Source organism: Alosa alosa, chromosome 8 (assembly GCF_017589495.1).
Source record: "Alosa alosa isolate M-15738 ecotype Scorff River chromosome 8, AALO_Geno_1.1, whole genome shotgun sequence".
Lineage (NCBI taxonomy): Eukaryota > Metazoa > Chordata > Actinopteri > Clupeiformes > Clupeidae > Alosa > Alosa alosa.
In genome coordinates, this window is record NC_063196.1 from 36113098 (window position 1) to 36130597 (window position 17500).

The 17500-nt window shown below is 45.9% G+C and overlaps 1 protein-coding gene across 1 annotated transcript in view; it reads right to left on the bottom strand.

Moving 5' to 3' along the window:
• Positions 1 to 17500, bottom strand: part of syne1a (spectrin repeat containing, nuclear envelope 1a) — a 302008-nt gene that overhangs the window by 104581 nt on the left and 179927 nt on the right. Inside the window, 7 exon segments of the mRNA XM_048249742.1 lie at positions 5809 to 5910; positions 6233 to 6484; positions 9022 to 9180; positions 12003 to 12107; positions 15671 to 15791; positions 15953 to 16053; positions 16359 to 16490. Coding sequence (XP_048105699.1) covers positions 5809 to 5910; positions 6233 to 6484; positions 9022 to 9180; positions 12003 to 12107; positions 15671 to 15791; positions 15953 to 16053; positions 16359 to 16490 — 972 coding nt within the window.

Sequence of the window (17500 nt, forward strand, 5' to 3'; positions counted from 1 at the left end):
AGCATTCCCCCTCACAGCAACACAGGGCTAATTAGCACCCCCCTCACAGTAACAGAGGGCTGTGTAGTCTAAGGTAGCTAATTAGCAGTCCCCCTCACAGTAACACAGGGCTGTGTGGTCTAAGGTAGCTAGGGTAATGTAGCTTTTTTGCACTTACACTAGTTAGCACAGCCCTTCTTACATTTGCAGGAAACAAGTTCATAGCAAGACTAGCCTGCATCTGGTAGGAATGTCCAGCAAGACTAGCCTGCATCTGACCAGTAGGAATGTCCAGAATGGCTCATAATGACCCTCAGATGCCTCATTTACAGAGTGAAGGCAAAATCCTTTTAGGCAAGTCCCCCCACTCCGTGGCCATCTTGGTAACACACATTGACGCACATTACGCTGATACTAGCGGCAGGTTCAAACACACCGGTTCAAACAAATGAGCCTTTTGTGCATGCAGCCTATTGCTGTTTGTTTTTTGATACTCTCCTCACATTTGGATTGACAAAAACAATCATCTTGTTCCATGCAATTGAACTTGGCTTTTTTTTGTTCTAGGCATTCTAGGCACTGAAAACTAAATTGGTGCTCCATTTCACCTTCTTAACTGCCTCAACAGCTGAAGGATCAGCAACGTACAGTCTGGAGTGGAGTGCAGTCAGTTCCTTACTTTCCTCTTCAAAGGGGTTTCCAAGGTCTTCCATGGCACTGACCAGAGAAAAGACCTCCTTGATGAATAAGGACTAGACACTTGATTCATCATGATGATGTGGGTCATCCAGTCTTCTGGATTCGTAAGAAAAAGCCTCAAAGTCCTGAATAAATCGGGAGTTCTGCTACCATCCAGCAAAGCAATGCAGAAGGGCTGTCAGAGTGAGACCCACAGCTTCACCATCTCCTTGAAGATGCTTGTTGATACAATCGTTCATTTGCTCATTGGCCTGGTCAATAGCTAAGGAGGAAAATTCTTACTCTTTTGGACAGTGTAGTTGCCTGCATTGAATTCATGAGCTATGCTAGAATGTATCCTTGGAAGTTCAGCCATGTCTCAGGTGAAGTGGGATCCATCTGGCATAATGAGTATGGTCCATGAAACCATTTGGCCAGTTCTGTGTTTCCTCCAGTCTCACAGAGCACAAGATGTGCCTTCTTATCAGGAACTGTTTATCTCATTTTCATTATTTTATACGTATATCAGGAAAATACTAGAACCCTAACCCTTCAAAAAGGCAGATAGCTATTAATAGGGATGAGCTATTAATAGTCGGCCATAGCACATTAATATGTTAACTATTTATGTGAAACAGGGAGTCAGTAGAAAAAAAATAAATGGGGTGTCCGTAATCTTTAGATATGGATTGAAGTTTTATTTATCTACTTGTAAGTCAATCTAGAGGCAAGCACATGAAAAATATGACCACGAGGCGCATTGGAATGGTCAAGATACGAAGTGCATTGGAATGGTCAAGATACGAGGCGCATTGGAATGGTCAAGTCGCATTGTTCCATGGGGAAGCAATTGAATTTGAGCACTAGTGGAGGAAATAGCGTAGCCTACACAGCTTGTCAGACTAGAGGGGATTACATCATTGCACTAGTCCAGTAGATAAACATAATGGGGAAAAAAGGGATTGTGAGGGCTAAAAAAAATCTAAGTGAAACTAACGGTACATTTAACTAAATGAACTGATTTAACTAGCCCTACTTAAATCTGTGTCTGAAATCTTGAAGGAAAGTGTGGTCATCTTGAATTGCGAGAATGGGCTAATTAAGTGTGCTTGCAAAGCAGCACACTTATTGTTCTTCTTAAGTTTTATTATTATTATTTTTCCCGCCTCCCTAATTTTTTGTCAGCCCTAGCTTAGGCCCTTTGAGACAGAGACACCGCTCCAACTTTAAAACGTCCGTCAGTACCGTGTAAGTTGGTCGCTAAGATGACGTCAGGTGGGCGTGCCGTTCGTCCGCCATATTGATTGAACAGAAAGTTTAAACTAAATTTTCACAGGTCACAAATTTGGTCCGAACGCCCGCGAAACTTGACGTACATTATCCTTGGACCAAGCCTCACAAATGTTAGCGGAAGGATTTTGATTTTAAAGTTTGCCCGCCACAGCCAAACCAAATCGGGCGGGTAAGTTCAAACAGGAAGTCGTCCATATCTCAGGAACACTGTCACATATCGATACCAAATTTTGTATATGAACTGGGGACTCCAGTGTGAGGGTGCATAGGCAAAAAAAAAAAGAAATATTCCAAAAGTTTCCATCATTTGGCAAACCACCCACGGGTATTTGGTAACTCACACCATTCACCTTTTCACCATTCACCTTCTATCACAATGCCTTCCATGTATGCACAATGTCTCAGAGCAGACACAATGTCTCCAGGCAACCTTGCCCAATCATGAAATCCTTGCTCTGCCATGGGATAGTATGGACTTACGAACTGAAATAGCAAGGAGAACAGTAGCTATATATAGCTTACATAATAGAGTTGTTTTCACATTGACGGTATTCAAATTAAATTTTTCATTATTGTTACATATCATGATGGGAGAGTATTATTAAAAATGTTACAAGTATGCAAATGCATATGTTTACGGGCATTTAGGTTTTACTGTGTTGTTTTGTTGAAAAGACATGCAAGGCATTCTGGGCCATGTAATGAACAGTGGTCGGCAGCACTCCATTGGCTACGTATTAATATGAATAGGTGTTTCTGTAAACCTAGGGACAATAAACAGCTATCTCTGTTACAAAAACGAGCTGGTAATCGCTCATTGAAGAGGGAACTATGATAAAAAGATTGTTTTCCTAAAAGCATAGAGTTGACGAAAGAATAAACAATCAATGTCACGTTAATGTTAAATAGCCTAGAACTATCTGAACGCTAGGTGGCAACGTTGTATTACATTTCACTAGTGTAGCCTACTTGAAATACGGTGTGAGATTCCCAAGTAAGGAAGGTGCAAATATTATGTAATTTATCATGGGAAATTATTAGAAATGTTATTTCTTGTTTATTCTAATTGCAAACCACACACATCCATTCGGAATCACACGTACATTTAATACTGAAAGACTATCATTTCGTTTATTTGATGTTGCCTTAGCAACACAGCCTTCAGAGCAAAGATTCTAGAACAGGGCCAGAGAGACACGTTTTTGAGTTTGTGGCCAAGAACCTAAAATATCGGTTTCCATGTGCTGGATGGTGTCGCCCTTTATGAAAGTAAGTGTTTTATACAGTTAACGTTACAGACATAATGAGTCATGTTGTAGTGGTCAACATAAATGTGCCCCTTCTGTTATTAGAATGCTAAGCGGAGAAGCGTGCTAAGCAGAGATTTAGTATCATTAATTTCTTGTGTGGCTAGCTATAGGGAGGAGGAGATGTAGTGCTATGTTGCTAATTGGGATTTATGTTGTTTAGCCGTAATGCCATGGTCATTTGATATGAGATGCTTGCACTGCAGAAACTCGTCACGTGTAACTTTAGGACTGCTATTTTTTTTTACTAACAGTAATTCACGCTAAGCACTTTAGCCCTAAAAGTAGCACCTACGTCTGTGACGGCTTAAAAGAAGTGGCAAGGACTCCTAACGCGATGTTTTGAAATGCGTCTACTATTGTCTACAGGAATCGCGAGGGAACTCTCATTGTAGGCATAACTAAGGGATGCAATAACACCACCAACAACCAAAACTAGCCTGCTCATTGTCAACATGTACATGAAATGTAACGTTTCATGTGGATCAAATTAAAATGTTTTCTTTGCAAACGTAAGCATAGGCATATGGTGACAGATTCATTTATTAATGCTGCTGTGTGAATCACGGTAAGCGCGAATGAAGTGGCCACTTCTTAATGGGACCCACTGTATGGAAGTGGGATAAGTAAAATGGAGATGTTTTTAAATAAGATAAGGTTAATCAGAATTTACGATATGCCCGCTTGACAACGGCAGAGATAGAACTGGCCTTTGGCCATAGCAACCATCCATTTAGAACGACTGGCCTTCATAGCAACCAAAGATCTGAGCTGTGTTGCAATGTGAGGCAAAGTATAGAAAGGTGATGAAACATACAGAGACAGGTCAAGAAATATAGTGCAATGTAGACAGTAGTATACAGTTGATTTACAAACGGTGGTTTAGAGTAATATGAAGTATTCCTTTCTTCTGAGATAGGCTACATCAATAGGCTCTCAAAACAACCCCAGGCTCACAAAACAATCCCAAACAGACATACGGTCTTTATAGAGCAAATCCATATAGATTATTTGTCAAATAAACCAGTAAAACATAATTTGTGGGATGGAATATATAACATTCACACTCATAGCTCATATTTTTTTTAAATAAATCAGTGAAAAAGTATCCTGACAAACAAGTAGCTTTTTAATGCCTTGGTCATATTTCATAATTTCAATTCCTCTGTAGGTTACCTGATAGCCCAGTTTGAGAGGCGCAAGACACGTGACATTATTTATTTTTGCAGCCAATCACTGCTGTCATTTTATTTTATTTTATTGATTTGATCTCAGTCATAGAAGCTAAATTCGAAGGCAGGCCAAAGGTAAAATCCAACGAATCACATTCAACCCGCAAGCCAATAGTTGAATAGCCCTCTCCTAGAGCTTTTGGGATATTGCCACTGCTCCAACACTGAAAGGCACCGTTACAATGCCTGGATCAAGCCAGGTTCAGCATAGCGTATGCCACTGTCTGCTCACGTTGCTGACCGGACCAGGGCAAGCACACTTTCGCAGTTCCCGCCGGAAATGCAGTCTAGTCTTAAATTACAGATTTTAATTCTGCATCATAAATGTATGATTCAATAGGAAGATCATCGATATCGTAGTAATATGCAACTTTATTGTACTTACAATTTTCATGCTAATCCTGACCGCCATCTTGAAATGTATTTATTATTCATGTAGAAACTGGAGAATATATTTAAAGGAACCGTATGTAAGATTGTGGCCAAAACTGGTACTACAATCACTTTCAAATTACTGTAGAGCGGTGTATGCCCTCCCCCTCCCCCCTGACTCGAGGTTGCCAACCGAAAAGGATGGCGAAACACTACTGACTTTGTGATTAGTAGATAGGTGGAGGGTGGCGCATCAGGTCAAAACACAACATGACATGACAAAACACAACATCAACATCAGTTGAGGGCTGCAATTTCACTTTTTAAATGACAATATCCTGGCCGGACTACTGTTGTCAGTGAGTATATAAGTATTTGAAATGAACATGATTTCTTAATATCTAGTGACATATCAGGGCCATTTTATGATTAATTGAAATACATTTCTTACATATGGTTACTTTAACTAACTAGATCATTAACATCATAACATACGTCATGCTAATAAGAAAATTGATCTGACACAATCCCTTTTTCCCCCATTATGTTTATCTACTGGACTAGTGTTGTCACTAGCAGCCATTTTGAAAAATCGTTGCCACGGCTTAGTGCAAATACACGATGGCTCAATATCAATTTGTTTTTGGACTACCCTTAGCTATAAGTGTACGTGTAAGTGTACATTTCATGCTTTTATCACAAAGTGCACAATTTCTCAATTTATCTTCCCCACTAATGCACAACACTAATATAAACACACACTCATATTATAAACACACATACACACACACACATTATAAACTCACACACAAAGCCTCCAACAGCTGCCTCTGCCAAATATCACACACACACACACACACACACACACACACACACACACACACAAACACGCCATAAACACAAACAGCGTGATGAGTGGTCAAAGCAGCCATCCTATTGGCTCTTACCTCCATCTGTCTGGAGGCGGGTCTCTCCAGGGAGCCAATCATCTTCTGCTGCAGTGCAATCCTGCTGTCTGAGAGGGCAGAGGACAGCTGCCTCATCTCCCCCTGCAAACACACACACACACACACACACAATCAATACACACACACACACACACACACACCACCATCAATACACACACACACACACACCATCAATACACACACATACACACACACACACACACACCGCCATCAATACACACACACACACACATCATCATCAATACACACACACACACAAACACCACCATCAATACACACACCCACACCACCATCAAAACACACACACACACACCACCATCAATACACACACACACACACACACACAAACCACCATCAATACACACACACACACACACCACCATCAATACACACACACACACACCTGGAAGGTGCTAAGCTCCTGCAGTCTGTCCGTCATGTCTTGGCAGCGAGGTCCCAACATGCTGCTCAGGAGGCGGAGTCTCTCCTCCAACATCTCCAGCGCCTCACCAGCTAGCCCCACCCCTTCATCCACTAGTCCCACCCCTTCACCCACTAGCCCCACCCCTCCACCCACTAGTCCCGCCTCTTCACTCAGAGCCTCCCTGCAGCGCTTCAGCTCCGCCTCCACCTCATACAACTCCTGCATCAGCGCCTAAGGGACACACACACACACACACACATATATTATAACCACACACACACACACATAATATAACCACACACACACACACACACATATTATAACCACACACACACACACACATATTATAACCACACACACACATATTATAACCACACACACACACATGTATAACCACACACACACATATTATAACTAGAGATGCACCGATATGGAATTTTAGGGCCGATAACGATAATCGATATTTATTGGTTTGTTGTGGCCGATACCGATACGATAACCGATAATAAAAAAAAATGTGAAAAGTGATTTGGGGAAAGCATTTAATAAGCATAATTTTATTGCAGTAATTTTACCTACCACCAAATGATGGACAGAACTCATAATAGTCCTCAATAGTACAGCAGTCAACATAACAGTAGCCTAGCCCTACAGTATGTGTGGCTCCTTTAAGTGAACATGACGTCAGTGAATTGCGAGTGAGTGGCTAGAGAGTTTTGAATCGTTTTCATTTAGGACTAAACGCTCATAAACGGCTCAGCTGGGAATAAGCTACAGTATAGCGACCAAATCAGAGTTTGTGAGGGAAACTTAGGGAAGGTTTAGTTTCAACTGCGGGTAACTGAATGAAGCTGCAACTCCTCAGACTGTATCTTATGTCCGTCTACTCTGTTGCGCACAACCTGCTGCAGCTTAATAAGTTATAATGATGACCTGTCTGGAACTGAAGCACGAATGGTTAGCATATTTCTAGGTAATAATACAAAACCCAAGCTAAAGTAATGCAAATATAATACTAAAACACAACTTAGAACTAGGCCAACTTATGTACTCGTCCCACTAACGAGTTTGTTTATTTGTTTCCCCGACCAGCGCGGTAAAGTGCAAATACACCAGCACAAGACGGCTCTAGATAGGGCTGAGCTCCGCTCTGTTAAGGTTAAATGGCGGATCATTCACGAGAAGATTTTGAGATGCACAGATTCCCTAATGAACGCATATCCACAGATTTTGTTAGAGTGGTGAACTACATTCACACCGCTGACATTATATTGAGGAAAAAGTATTGCCAACCAAGCTCAAGTAGCTCAGTGTAGCCAGACGGACCTTACGTGGGGCCTAAATTAGGACTTTAAAAATATCGGCGCAAATTATCGGCCAGAATTCTGTTATCGGACCGATAATAATATTTTCATTTTTTCACTTATCGGCTAATAATATATCAGCCGCCGATATATCGTGCATCCCTAATTACAACCACACACACGCACATATTATAATCACACACACACACACACATATTATAACCACACACACGGCACATGTATAACCACACACACACACATATTATAACCACACACACACGCACATGTATAACCACACACACACATATTATAACCACACACACACGCACATGTATAACCACAGACACACATATTATAACCACACACACACATATTATAACCACACACACACACGCACATGTATAACCACAGACACACATATTATAACCACACACACACACACACGCACATGTATAACCACACACACACATATTATAACCACACACACACACACACACACACATATTATAACCACACACACACACACACATATTATAACCACACACACACACACACACACACATGTATAACCACACACACACACATATTATAACCACACACACACACACATTATAAACACACACACACACACACACACATGAATAACCACACACACACATCATCACCACACATTTCATAAACAAACACACTTCCTGACACATCATTTCCTGACACATGATCTCATCAGTACGACATCATTTCCTGACATCATGACAGTCTGAAACGCATGGTCACTGACGAGTAGTGTGTGTATGTGGGTGTGGTTTAGTTATGAAATATTATGAAACGTCCGGCGCACGGCACGAGAAGGTGGGCCTTATGTTTCTTACTCCGTCATGGGCGTGTTGTGGGCGTAACATCCTTTAAACCAATGAGAATGGGCGTAACATCCTTTAATTGATTATAGACTTTAGGCTGCCCTTTAGACCATCATGCCAGAGGAAAAGTAAATGTTAATGTTCCAATCAATGATCCAGGCAGCACATTTTCTTCTCTCTCCTTCATTTTACAGTCTAATGGTTACTAACTACAACGGCTCGGGGTCAAAGGTCATACAGAATCGATTAATCTGCATTATTTTTTTTAATCCGTTATTTCAAATTAATTAATCGAAATTAATCAGTTATTTTGACAGCCATAATATATATATATATATATACTCCATATTGAGTGAGTATTATATATACTCCACATTGGGTAAATATGAATATTATATATATATATATATACTCCATATTGGGTGAATATTATATATATATATATATATATATATATATATATATAAATAACGGTGATGATATGATCTCATCATCATGACATCATTTCTTGACAGCAGTGTAATCAGTGAGGTCCAGACTGTGAGCGAGACCCCGTGTGGCCTTCATGAATGAGTTAGTGAGTGTGCAGTGCAATGAGACTCCTGACCTCAAGGTGGCAGAGTTGAGCCTCGCTGTGGTCTGACAGCAGCATGGGGCCACTGAGAAGCTGAGCCTCAGCACTGTCCAGCCAACTGGAGGTGGCCGCCACTGCAGCACATAGCTGCTGCCCCCGCTGTCCTGCCAGCTGCGCACCACTGCCCCCTGCCTGTGGGGAGGACAAACAACAACACATTAACACACACACACACATACACACACCACCATCAATACACACACACACACCACTGTGCCTCAGCTGCGCACCACTGCCCCCTGCCTGTGGGGAGGACAAACCACAACACATTAACACTAATAATTCATTATTAACTAGAAAATGTAATTCCGAACTACTCAACTATTTAACTGTTCAACCATTTCAACTGTCAGTTGTCATCAACTATGACTCCCACCAGCTTTTTTCTCTGCCCACAACTGTTTCCAAATAAAAGTTTGTTTGCCATTTTATGTTAATATTTGTTTTGCATTTTCATGAACTGGTAATTTCCCCGAAATTACATTTTCTAGTTATATTTTGCAGCATGTTTAACGGATTCTGTGTGGACAGAGAACACTCAGTGCTGCACCACACACACACACACACACACACAGGTGCTCACATGGATAAGCTGTTAGAGACAGAGACACACACATACACACACACACACTCACATGGATAAGCTTTTAGAGACACACACACACACACACACACACACTCACATGGATAAGCGGTTAAGAGACACACACACACACACACACACACACACAGGTGCTCACATGGATAAGCTGTTAGAGACAGAGACACACACATACACACACACACACACTCACATGGATAAGCTTTTAGAGACACACACACACACACACACACACTCACATGGATAAGCGGTTAAGAGACACACACACACACACACACAGGTGCTCACATGGATAAGCTGTTAGAGAAACACACACACACACACACACACACACACACACGTATTAGTCTGTACACACCGATGGCGAAATTCGTTGCGATTAAAAAAATTTCCGCAACGGTCTCATTACACGCGAAAAAGAGCTGTTGACCAATCAAATCATGATTTTGCAGGGTTCCATTGATGTCACAATAGAACGACGAGCAGAAAAAAAGCTGATAGATTGGGTGATCCTACTGCTCACTGCTCACGATGACTAGTCTCCTTAATAGGCCTATATGCCAAAGTTACAGAGAGTTTAGGTTACAGTAGACTCTCTCAGGTGGTCAAGAGTAGGCTACTCCTGACCAACTCCTGACGTAGTGCGAACTCCTTACAGACAGCTTTCCCCACTTCTTACCACCGTCCCATTTCACACTCAACCAAAAACAATGAAATCTCACTACAGCAGTGAACAGAGGGCTTCTCACTGCACATATTTTCATACAACATGCATTCATGGAAATGGAAGTTTTAAGAATAGGTCATGATAGGCTATGCTGCTGACAACAGCATTATGTCCAGGGTTACCACTATCGTCATTTTGCCTCACATTTCCTGGTGCATAACTTTGCTTTCATAACTGAAGTAGCCCAATGTGGAACTCTGTGAAAAACTTTCTGTGGATCTTATAAAGGTAAGCTAATAACTGGTATCTAACTATATTAGCTTTTGCTGTGTGTTGGATCATCGTCATACAAGCTGATCAATTTTAACCACTTGTTGCAGCAGTGCGATTTTATCCCATGCTCATTTCTACAGGCTGTCTCTGTGCCTCCGCTCCTTAGCAGATACATTTTGACGTAGCCTATGCATGCTGTGAAATGTTTTCGTCAGATGTACATGATATAGGCTATGGCCGTTTTATAGCGTGTTGGCGTATAGCATTTTGGCATGTAACATTTGAAATGAGGCCTTGCCTACCCTACAACTTGTTAGGCTACACCAGTCCGCCCAAATAGCATACCTCGCTGGGCTCAATGTGGGGCAGAGCGCAACGTTGAGCTCAGCCCAAAATCAGCTCATCATTTCCTGCTGGCCTCTATGTGTCCGTCTATTTACCCGGACTCAGAGTTCAAATTGTTCTCAAGGAAGAATGCTTAACTCTATAAAAGCGTATCCTCCTTGAACTAGGCTACTGCCCATGCTAATCATGTCCCTTCCCGCCTAGCGTTATAGAATCTGGTTAGTGTGTGTTGTGTAGTGGGGTGGGTGTATGGGTGCACTAATGAGCCCAACCAACTTATGTGTTCCATCAGTGGTTCGACTGCACAATATCACAATAGCACAAGTAGAATAGACAAGGGATGGGAAGGATGGCCGTAAGCTTTCATTTCCCCAGCACCTCTCAAGCCAATAGGCCTACACGCTTCCATGAATGATCAAGCCAATAGGCCTACACGCTTCCATGAATGATCAAGCCAATAGGCCTACACGCTTCCATGAATGATCAAGCCAATAGGCCTACACGCTTCCATGAATGATCAAGCCAATAGGCCTACACGCTTCCATGAATGATCCTACACGCTTCCATGAATGATCAAGCCAATAGGCCTACACGCTTCCATGAATGATCAAGCCAATAGGCCTACACGCTTCCATGAATGATCAAGCCAATAGGCCTACACGCTTCCATGAATGATCAAGGCTATAATCTGCTTCAAATCTTAATGATTTTATGAGTCCTCCCTGAAAGTTGCTTTGTGAACCTGCGTGACGTGAGCGCGAAATAGAATCCGAAATATTAAAATAATCGCATCGGACTTGGTGTGTACACTTTGAGTGCGAAAATTTTGCACACACATTTTTCGCATTTTCGCACTGTTATTTCGTATCGTATCTGGTGTGTACGGGCCTTAAGTGTGTAACTTTGATGCCATCTCTTCCAGATCCCTGTGTGTGTGTGTAGGTGTGTGTGTGTGTGTGTGTGACTGGCTGAGTGTGTGTGTGTAGGTGTGTCTGTGTGTGTGACTGGCTGAGTGTGTGTGTGTGTAGGTATGTGTGTGTGACTGGCTGAGTGTGTGTGTGTGTGTACCTGGTTGAAGGTCTCGAACAACGTCCTGGGGGAGGGGCCGTCATGGGCCGGAAGCTCCGCCCTGAACACACCCCCTGGGCTGGTCACTCTGGAGCGCTGGTATGTCTGAGGAGCCGTTAGCATTAGCATTATCCATTAGCAGTGTGTGCATGTGTGTGTGTGTGTGGGTGTGTGTGTGTGTGTGTGTGTATGTGTGTGTGTGTGTGAGTGTGTGTGTGTGTGTGTGTGTGTGAGTGTGTGTGTGTGTGTGTCACTTTTTCGAAAAATCAAGTTCGAACGGATTTCAAATACCAAATAACGTATTCGAATATATTTGGATATTTGACTTAAAGGCCGTAAAAAAAATTCAATCGGAAATGTATTCACGTGATGGAAAAGAAGACAAAAGAAGACATAAACAGGACTTGGGCCATAGCCTGTCTAAAAACAATCTTGAAACAGGTTATCAACTTAATCAAGTGCCACTATGCACATCACAAAATAGGCTATGCAGTGAAAAAAAAACGGAATCGGAGCTGCAGAGCGCAAACAATAACGTGACAAGTTAAACGTGACAGCAGCAGGAGTAAGGCTATCTGCAAAATTCATTTCTTAATGTTGTTTGCTAGAAACACCAATCTATCAACATTATCTGGATCAAGTGCAGCTCTCTTTTTATTCACAATGTTACCTGCGGAGGAGAACACACATTCGGAGCGCACAGACGTGCCTGGCACACACAGGTATTTGCGCGTCAATGTTACCTGCGGAGGAGAACACACATTCGGAGCGCACAGACGTGGCTGGCACACACAGGAGTGCACAGACGTGGCTGGCACAGGCAGGAGCTGGGCGTGGGCGCGGGCTGGCACTGAGCAGGTATTTGCGCCCAATGTTACTGGCGCAATGGAGGAGAACACCACGTTCGAGCGCACAGGCGTGGCTGGCACACATTCAGAGCCACAGCGTGGCTGGCACCTCCAGAGCCGCCACAGGCGTGGTTGGCACACATTCAGCGCCCTGGGCGTGGCTGGCACAGGCAGGGAGGCGCCATGGGCGTGGCTGGCACACCACAGGAGCCCTGAGCAGGCGTGGCTGGCACAGACAGGAGCCTGACAGGCGTGGCTGGCACACACAGGAGCCGCCCTGCACGTGGCTGGCACACATCCAGAGCGCCCCAGGCGTGGCTGGCACACATTCAGAGCGCCGCCCTGGGCGCCTGGCACACACATTCGAGGGGCACAGGCAGGTGCCTGGCACACACATTCGGAGGGCACAGACGTGGCTGGCACAGGCAGGAGCGCACAGACGTGGCTGGCACACACAGGAGCGCACAGACGTGGCTGGCACAGGCTGGGAGGGGCTGGGCGTGCCCTGGCACACCCAGGCATTTTCTTGTCAATGTTACCTGTGGTGGAGAACTGGTCGTGGCGCCAGGCGTCGGCTGGCACAGGCAGGAGCCGCGACAGGCGTGGCTGGCACAGGCAGGAGCCGCCTGAGCGTGGCTGGCACAGGCAGGAGGCGCCTGAGCAGTGGCGGGCTGGCACAGGATATTTTGGCCATCAATGTTACCCTGGGAGGAGAACACGCGGTTTAAGTAAGCGCCCTGAGCGTGGCTGGCACACACAGGAGGCACCCTGAGCGTGGCTGGCGCCCCTACAGGCGCCTGGGCAGTGGCTAGCACACCAGGGGCCCTGGGCAGTGGCTGGCTGGCACACACAGGAGCGCACAGACGTGGCTGGCACACATTCAGAGCGCACAGACGTGGCTGGCACACACAGGAGGGCACAGACGTGCCTGGCACACATTCGGAGGGCACAGACGTGGCTGGCACAGGCAGGGCTGCCACAGGCAGGGCTGGCCTACCCTGGCACACAGTGGGGCCACCCTGGCGTGGCTGGGCAGGCAGGGAGGGGCACAGGCGTGGCTGGCACCACAGGATTGCACAGGCGTGGCTGGCACACCTGGGAGGAACACAGACGTGGCTGGCACAGGCAGGAGGGCACAGACGTGGCTGGCACACACAGGGGCCGCCCAGGCGCGGGCTGGCACCTGATCCAGGAACCTGGGCAGACGTGGCTGGCACACAGACAGGAGGACACAGGCGTCACCCTGGCACAGGCCGGAGGGCACAGGCGTGGCTGGCACAGACAGGAGGGACAAGGCAGTGGCTGGCACAAACAGGGGCACACCCTGGGCAGTGGCACAGGCAGGAGGGCCCATGGGCGTGGCTGGCACAGGCTGGGGCGCCCAGGCGTGGCTGGCACAGGCAGAACAGGATTGCCCTGAGCGTCTCTGGCACACACAGGAGCAACCCCACAGGCGGTGGCTGGCTGCAGGCAGGAGACACAGGCGTGGCTGGCACACACAGGGCCCGCCCTGGGCGTGGCTGGCACAGGCGGGAGGGCACAGGCGTGGCTGGCACAGACAGGGAGGAGACCCCTGGGCGGTGGCTGGCACAGGCAGGAGGGGCACAGGCGTGGCTGGCACAGGAGGGCACAGACGTGGCTGGCACACACAGGAGGGCCCGGGCAGGCAGGGCTGGCACAGACCGGGGGAGGGCACAGGCGTGGCTGGCTGGGCAGGAGGCTGGGCATTGGTGGCTGGCACGGGGAGGGCACAGACGTGGCTGGCACACACAGGAGGGCACAGACGTGGCTGGCACAGGCAGGAGGGCACAGACGTGGCTGGCACAGGCAGGAGGGCACAGACGTGGCTGGCACAGGCAGGTATTTGCGCGTCAATGTTGACAGAACGGGTATTTTTTGCAGCCCGTGTCTCTCCACCAATGCAGCGTGTTACTGTCTGCAGCCCGTGTCTCTCCACCAATGCAGCGTGTTACTGTCTGCAGGGAGAGAAGGTTCAGTCATGTAGTTTTTAAGCTCCTGGATACCAGCCCGAGTCGATAGAGTTATATGTCCCCAAACAAGCTTCCCATGGCACCTAAGGCAGCGGAGCCACGTCTTCCATCTCTTGCGCACAGTCGCCGTCGATCTCAGCTTCCCTCAGCTCCTGAGATAAGCTTTCAATTACCAATTGCCATCTTATCAGTGATGGCTTTTTCACGGGCATCTGACAAGGTGCCGACAGGTTGTGGAGCAAAGTATGTAGTCATGCGATTTTGGACGCCTGTTGATGCTGTGGTCGTCTGTTCCGACTGCGCTGCCTCATTTGGATGGTACCTCGATAGGTGAGCGCGGAGGTTGGATGTCGAGGGTACATCGCTGAACTGCTTTTTGCAAAGTCGACAAATGGCCTTATCTTTGTCTATTATTTTACTATCTACGGTGTAGAACCCAAACCATTTCCAGACACCACTTTTTAAGATGACTTGGTGTCGCAATTTGCCGCTCAGGCTGGCCGCTCAGGCTGGCTGCTCCATTTTCAGGATACTATTATTCACTTGATTTGGTCATGGGCCTACGCTGCAATATGTTTAGAGCGCCCTCTACTGGATCAGATAGCAAAAGAAACGGTCTCATCATATACTAAATAACTATATAAAAAATGCGCTACACAACACGGCTCTTTAAAAACCAAATCCTTTATACATATTCGAATACGGATATTTCACGTCACATCCGGATGTATATCGGATATCGAATAAAAAGTGACAGCCCTAGTGTGTGGTGTGTGTGAGTGCGTGTGTTTGTGCGTGTGTGTGTGTGTGTGTGTGTGTGTGTGTGTACCGGCTGCTCCTGCTGCAGGGTGGCTGCACTCAGCTGTAGTTTGGTGCTCAGCTCTCTCCTCAGCTTCTCCCAGCGACTCCTCTGGGGCGGAGCCAGGGGCAGCTGCAGCTCCTCTGATAGGCTGAACACATGAGGGGGGGTGGGGCACAGAGGTGAGAAGCTATCCTCTGATAGGCTGAACACATGTGGGGGGGGGGCACATAGGTACAGGGGGAGGGTCTATAGACAGACTGGGAGGGGTGGGGGAGGGGCAGTGGAAGGGGCAAGTATGAGTGGGCGTACCTGTCTTCAGTGGGTGTGGCCTGCTGCATGATAAGCTCCTCCCCTCTGCTGGTGACGGCCTGAAGGAGCTTTTTCTGCTCCACCAGCTGATCCTCCAGTTCCTGCTCAACCAGACACACAAACACACACACACACACACACACACACACACACACACACACACACACACAATCATTAAAACACACTCACTAACACACACACACATTAACACACACATACTTCCACTGTCCCCTAGTGGAGGTCTTACCCTCTGTCTCTGACTGTGTTCGTGTCTGTGCTGCCCTCTAGTGGAGGTCTTACCCTCTGTCTCTGACTGTGTTCGTGTCTGTGCTGCCCTCTAGTGGAGGTCTTACCCTCTGTCTCTGGCTGTGTTCGTGTCTGTGCTGCCCCCTAGTGGAGGTCTTACCCTCTGTCTCTGGCTGTGTTCGTGTCTCTTCTGCCCCCTGCTGTTGCGGAGTTGACTCAGCCAGTCCTGGAAGTTGGGGCTCTGGGAGAGCGTGGAGTCCGACTCGCTGTCCTCCTGCTCCTGCAGTGACCCCTGAGGAGTCAAAGGTCAAAGGTCAGCGTTAAGCCATCAGCCAATCATCTTACAGCTGCGTCCTGGACAGCCAATCATCTTACAGCTGCGTCCTGGACAGCCAATCATCTTACAGCTGCATCCTGGACAGCCAATCATCTTACAGCTGCATCATCCTGGATGGTCTGTGACTCAGACCCTGCTTTGGCAACTATCTCCAGACCTGCCCCAGACACACCCCAGACACAACACAGACACACTGTGTCTGTGTTGTGTCTGGGGTGTGTCTTCTGTCTGGGGTGTGTCTCAGCCCCCACCCCCATGTGTCAGAAGGATCAGATGTGTGTGTGTGTGTGTGTGTGTGTGTGTGTGTGTGTGGGCACATGCCCCCCGCCCATGTGTCAGAAGGATCAGATGTGTGTGTGTGTGTGTGTGTGTGTGTGTGTGTGTGTGTGTGAGTAATTGGGCTGTAATCTGATTTTGGGAATCCCATCTGCCCATCTGCTACTGAGACCTCCAACTCTCCTCCCTACCTAACACACACACACACACACACACACACACACACACACGCCAGGCTTCTGCACAATTCAGAATTTAATTGAGAATGACTCCTAAATTCCAATTCAATTCTTGAATTTGAATTAAGGTCAAAAACAGGATGTAGAATTACAATTCGAATTTGAATTAAAGGAAGTAGAATTGAAATTCAATGAAATTCAAAGAAATTCAAACCCTCACAGTATATGTCAGATATGATAGCATTAAACACACAACTTGTAACTTAAACAGTAACAAATTATATTTCCACACTGTAAAACTATAGTTTTACTTACTTAAAATGTTATAGTAAGTAGAATTCAGGTTTTGTCTTTTGTTGAGATTACTTGCGTAAAATGAGTGTTACTTCATTTTGAGGTAGAAAAGTAAACAGTCAAGTAAATATACTTGAATTGCTGAAGTTTGTGCTACACTGTAAAATTAGTTAATTGCTATTTCAACTAACTTGGTCATTACAATTACAAGTAAAG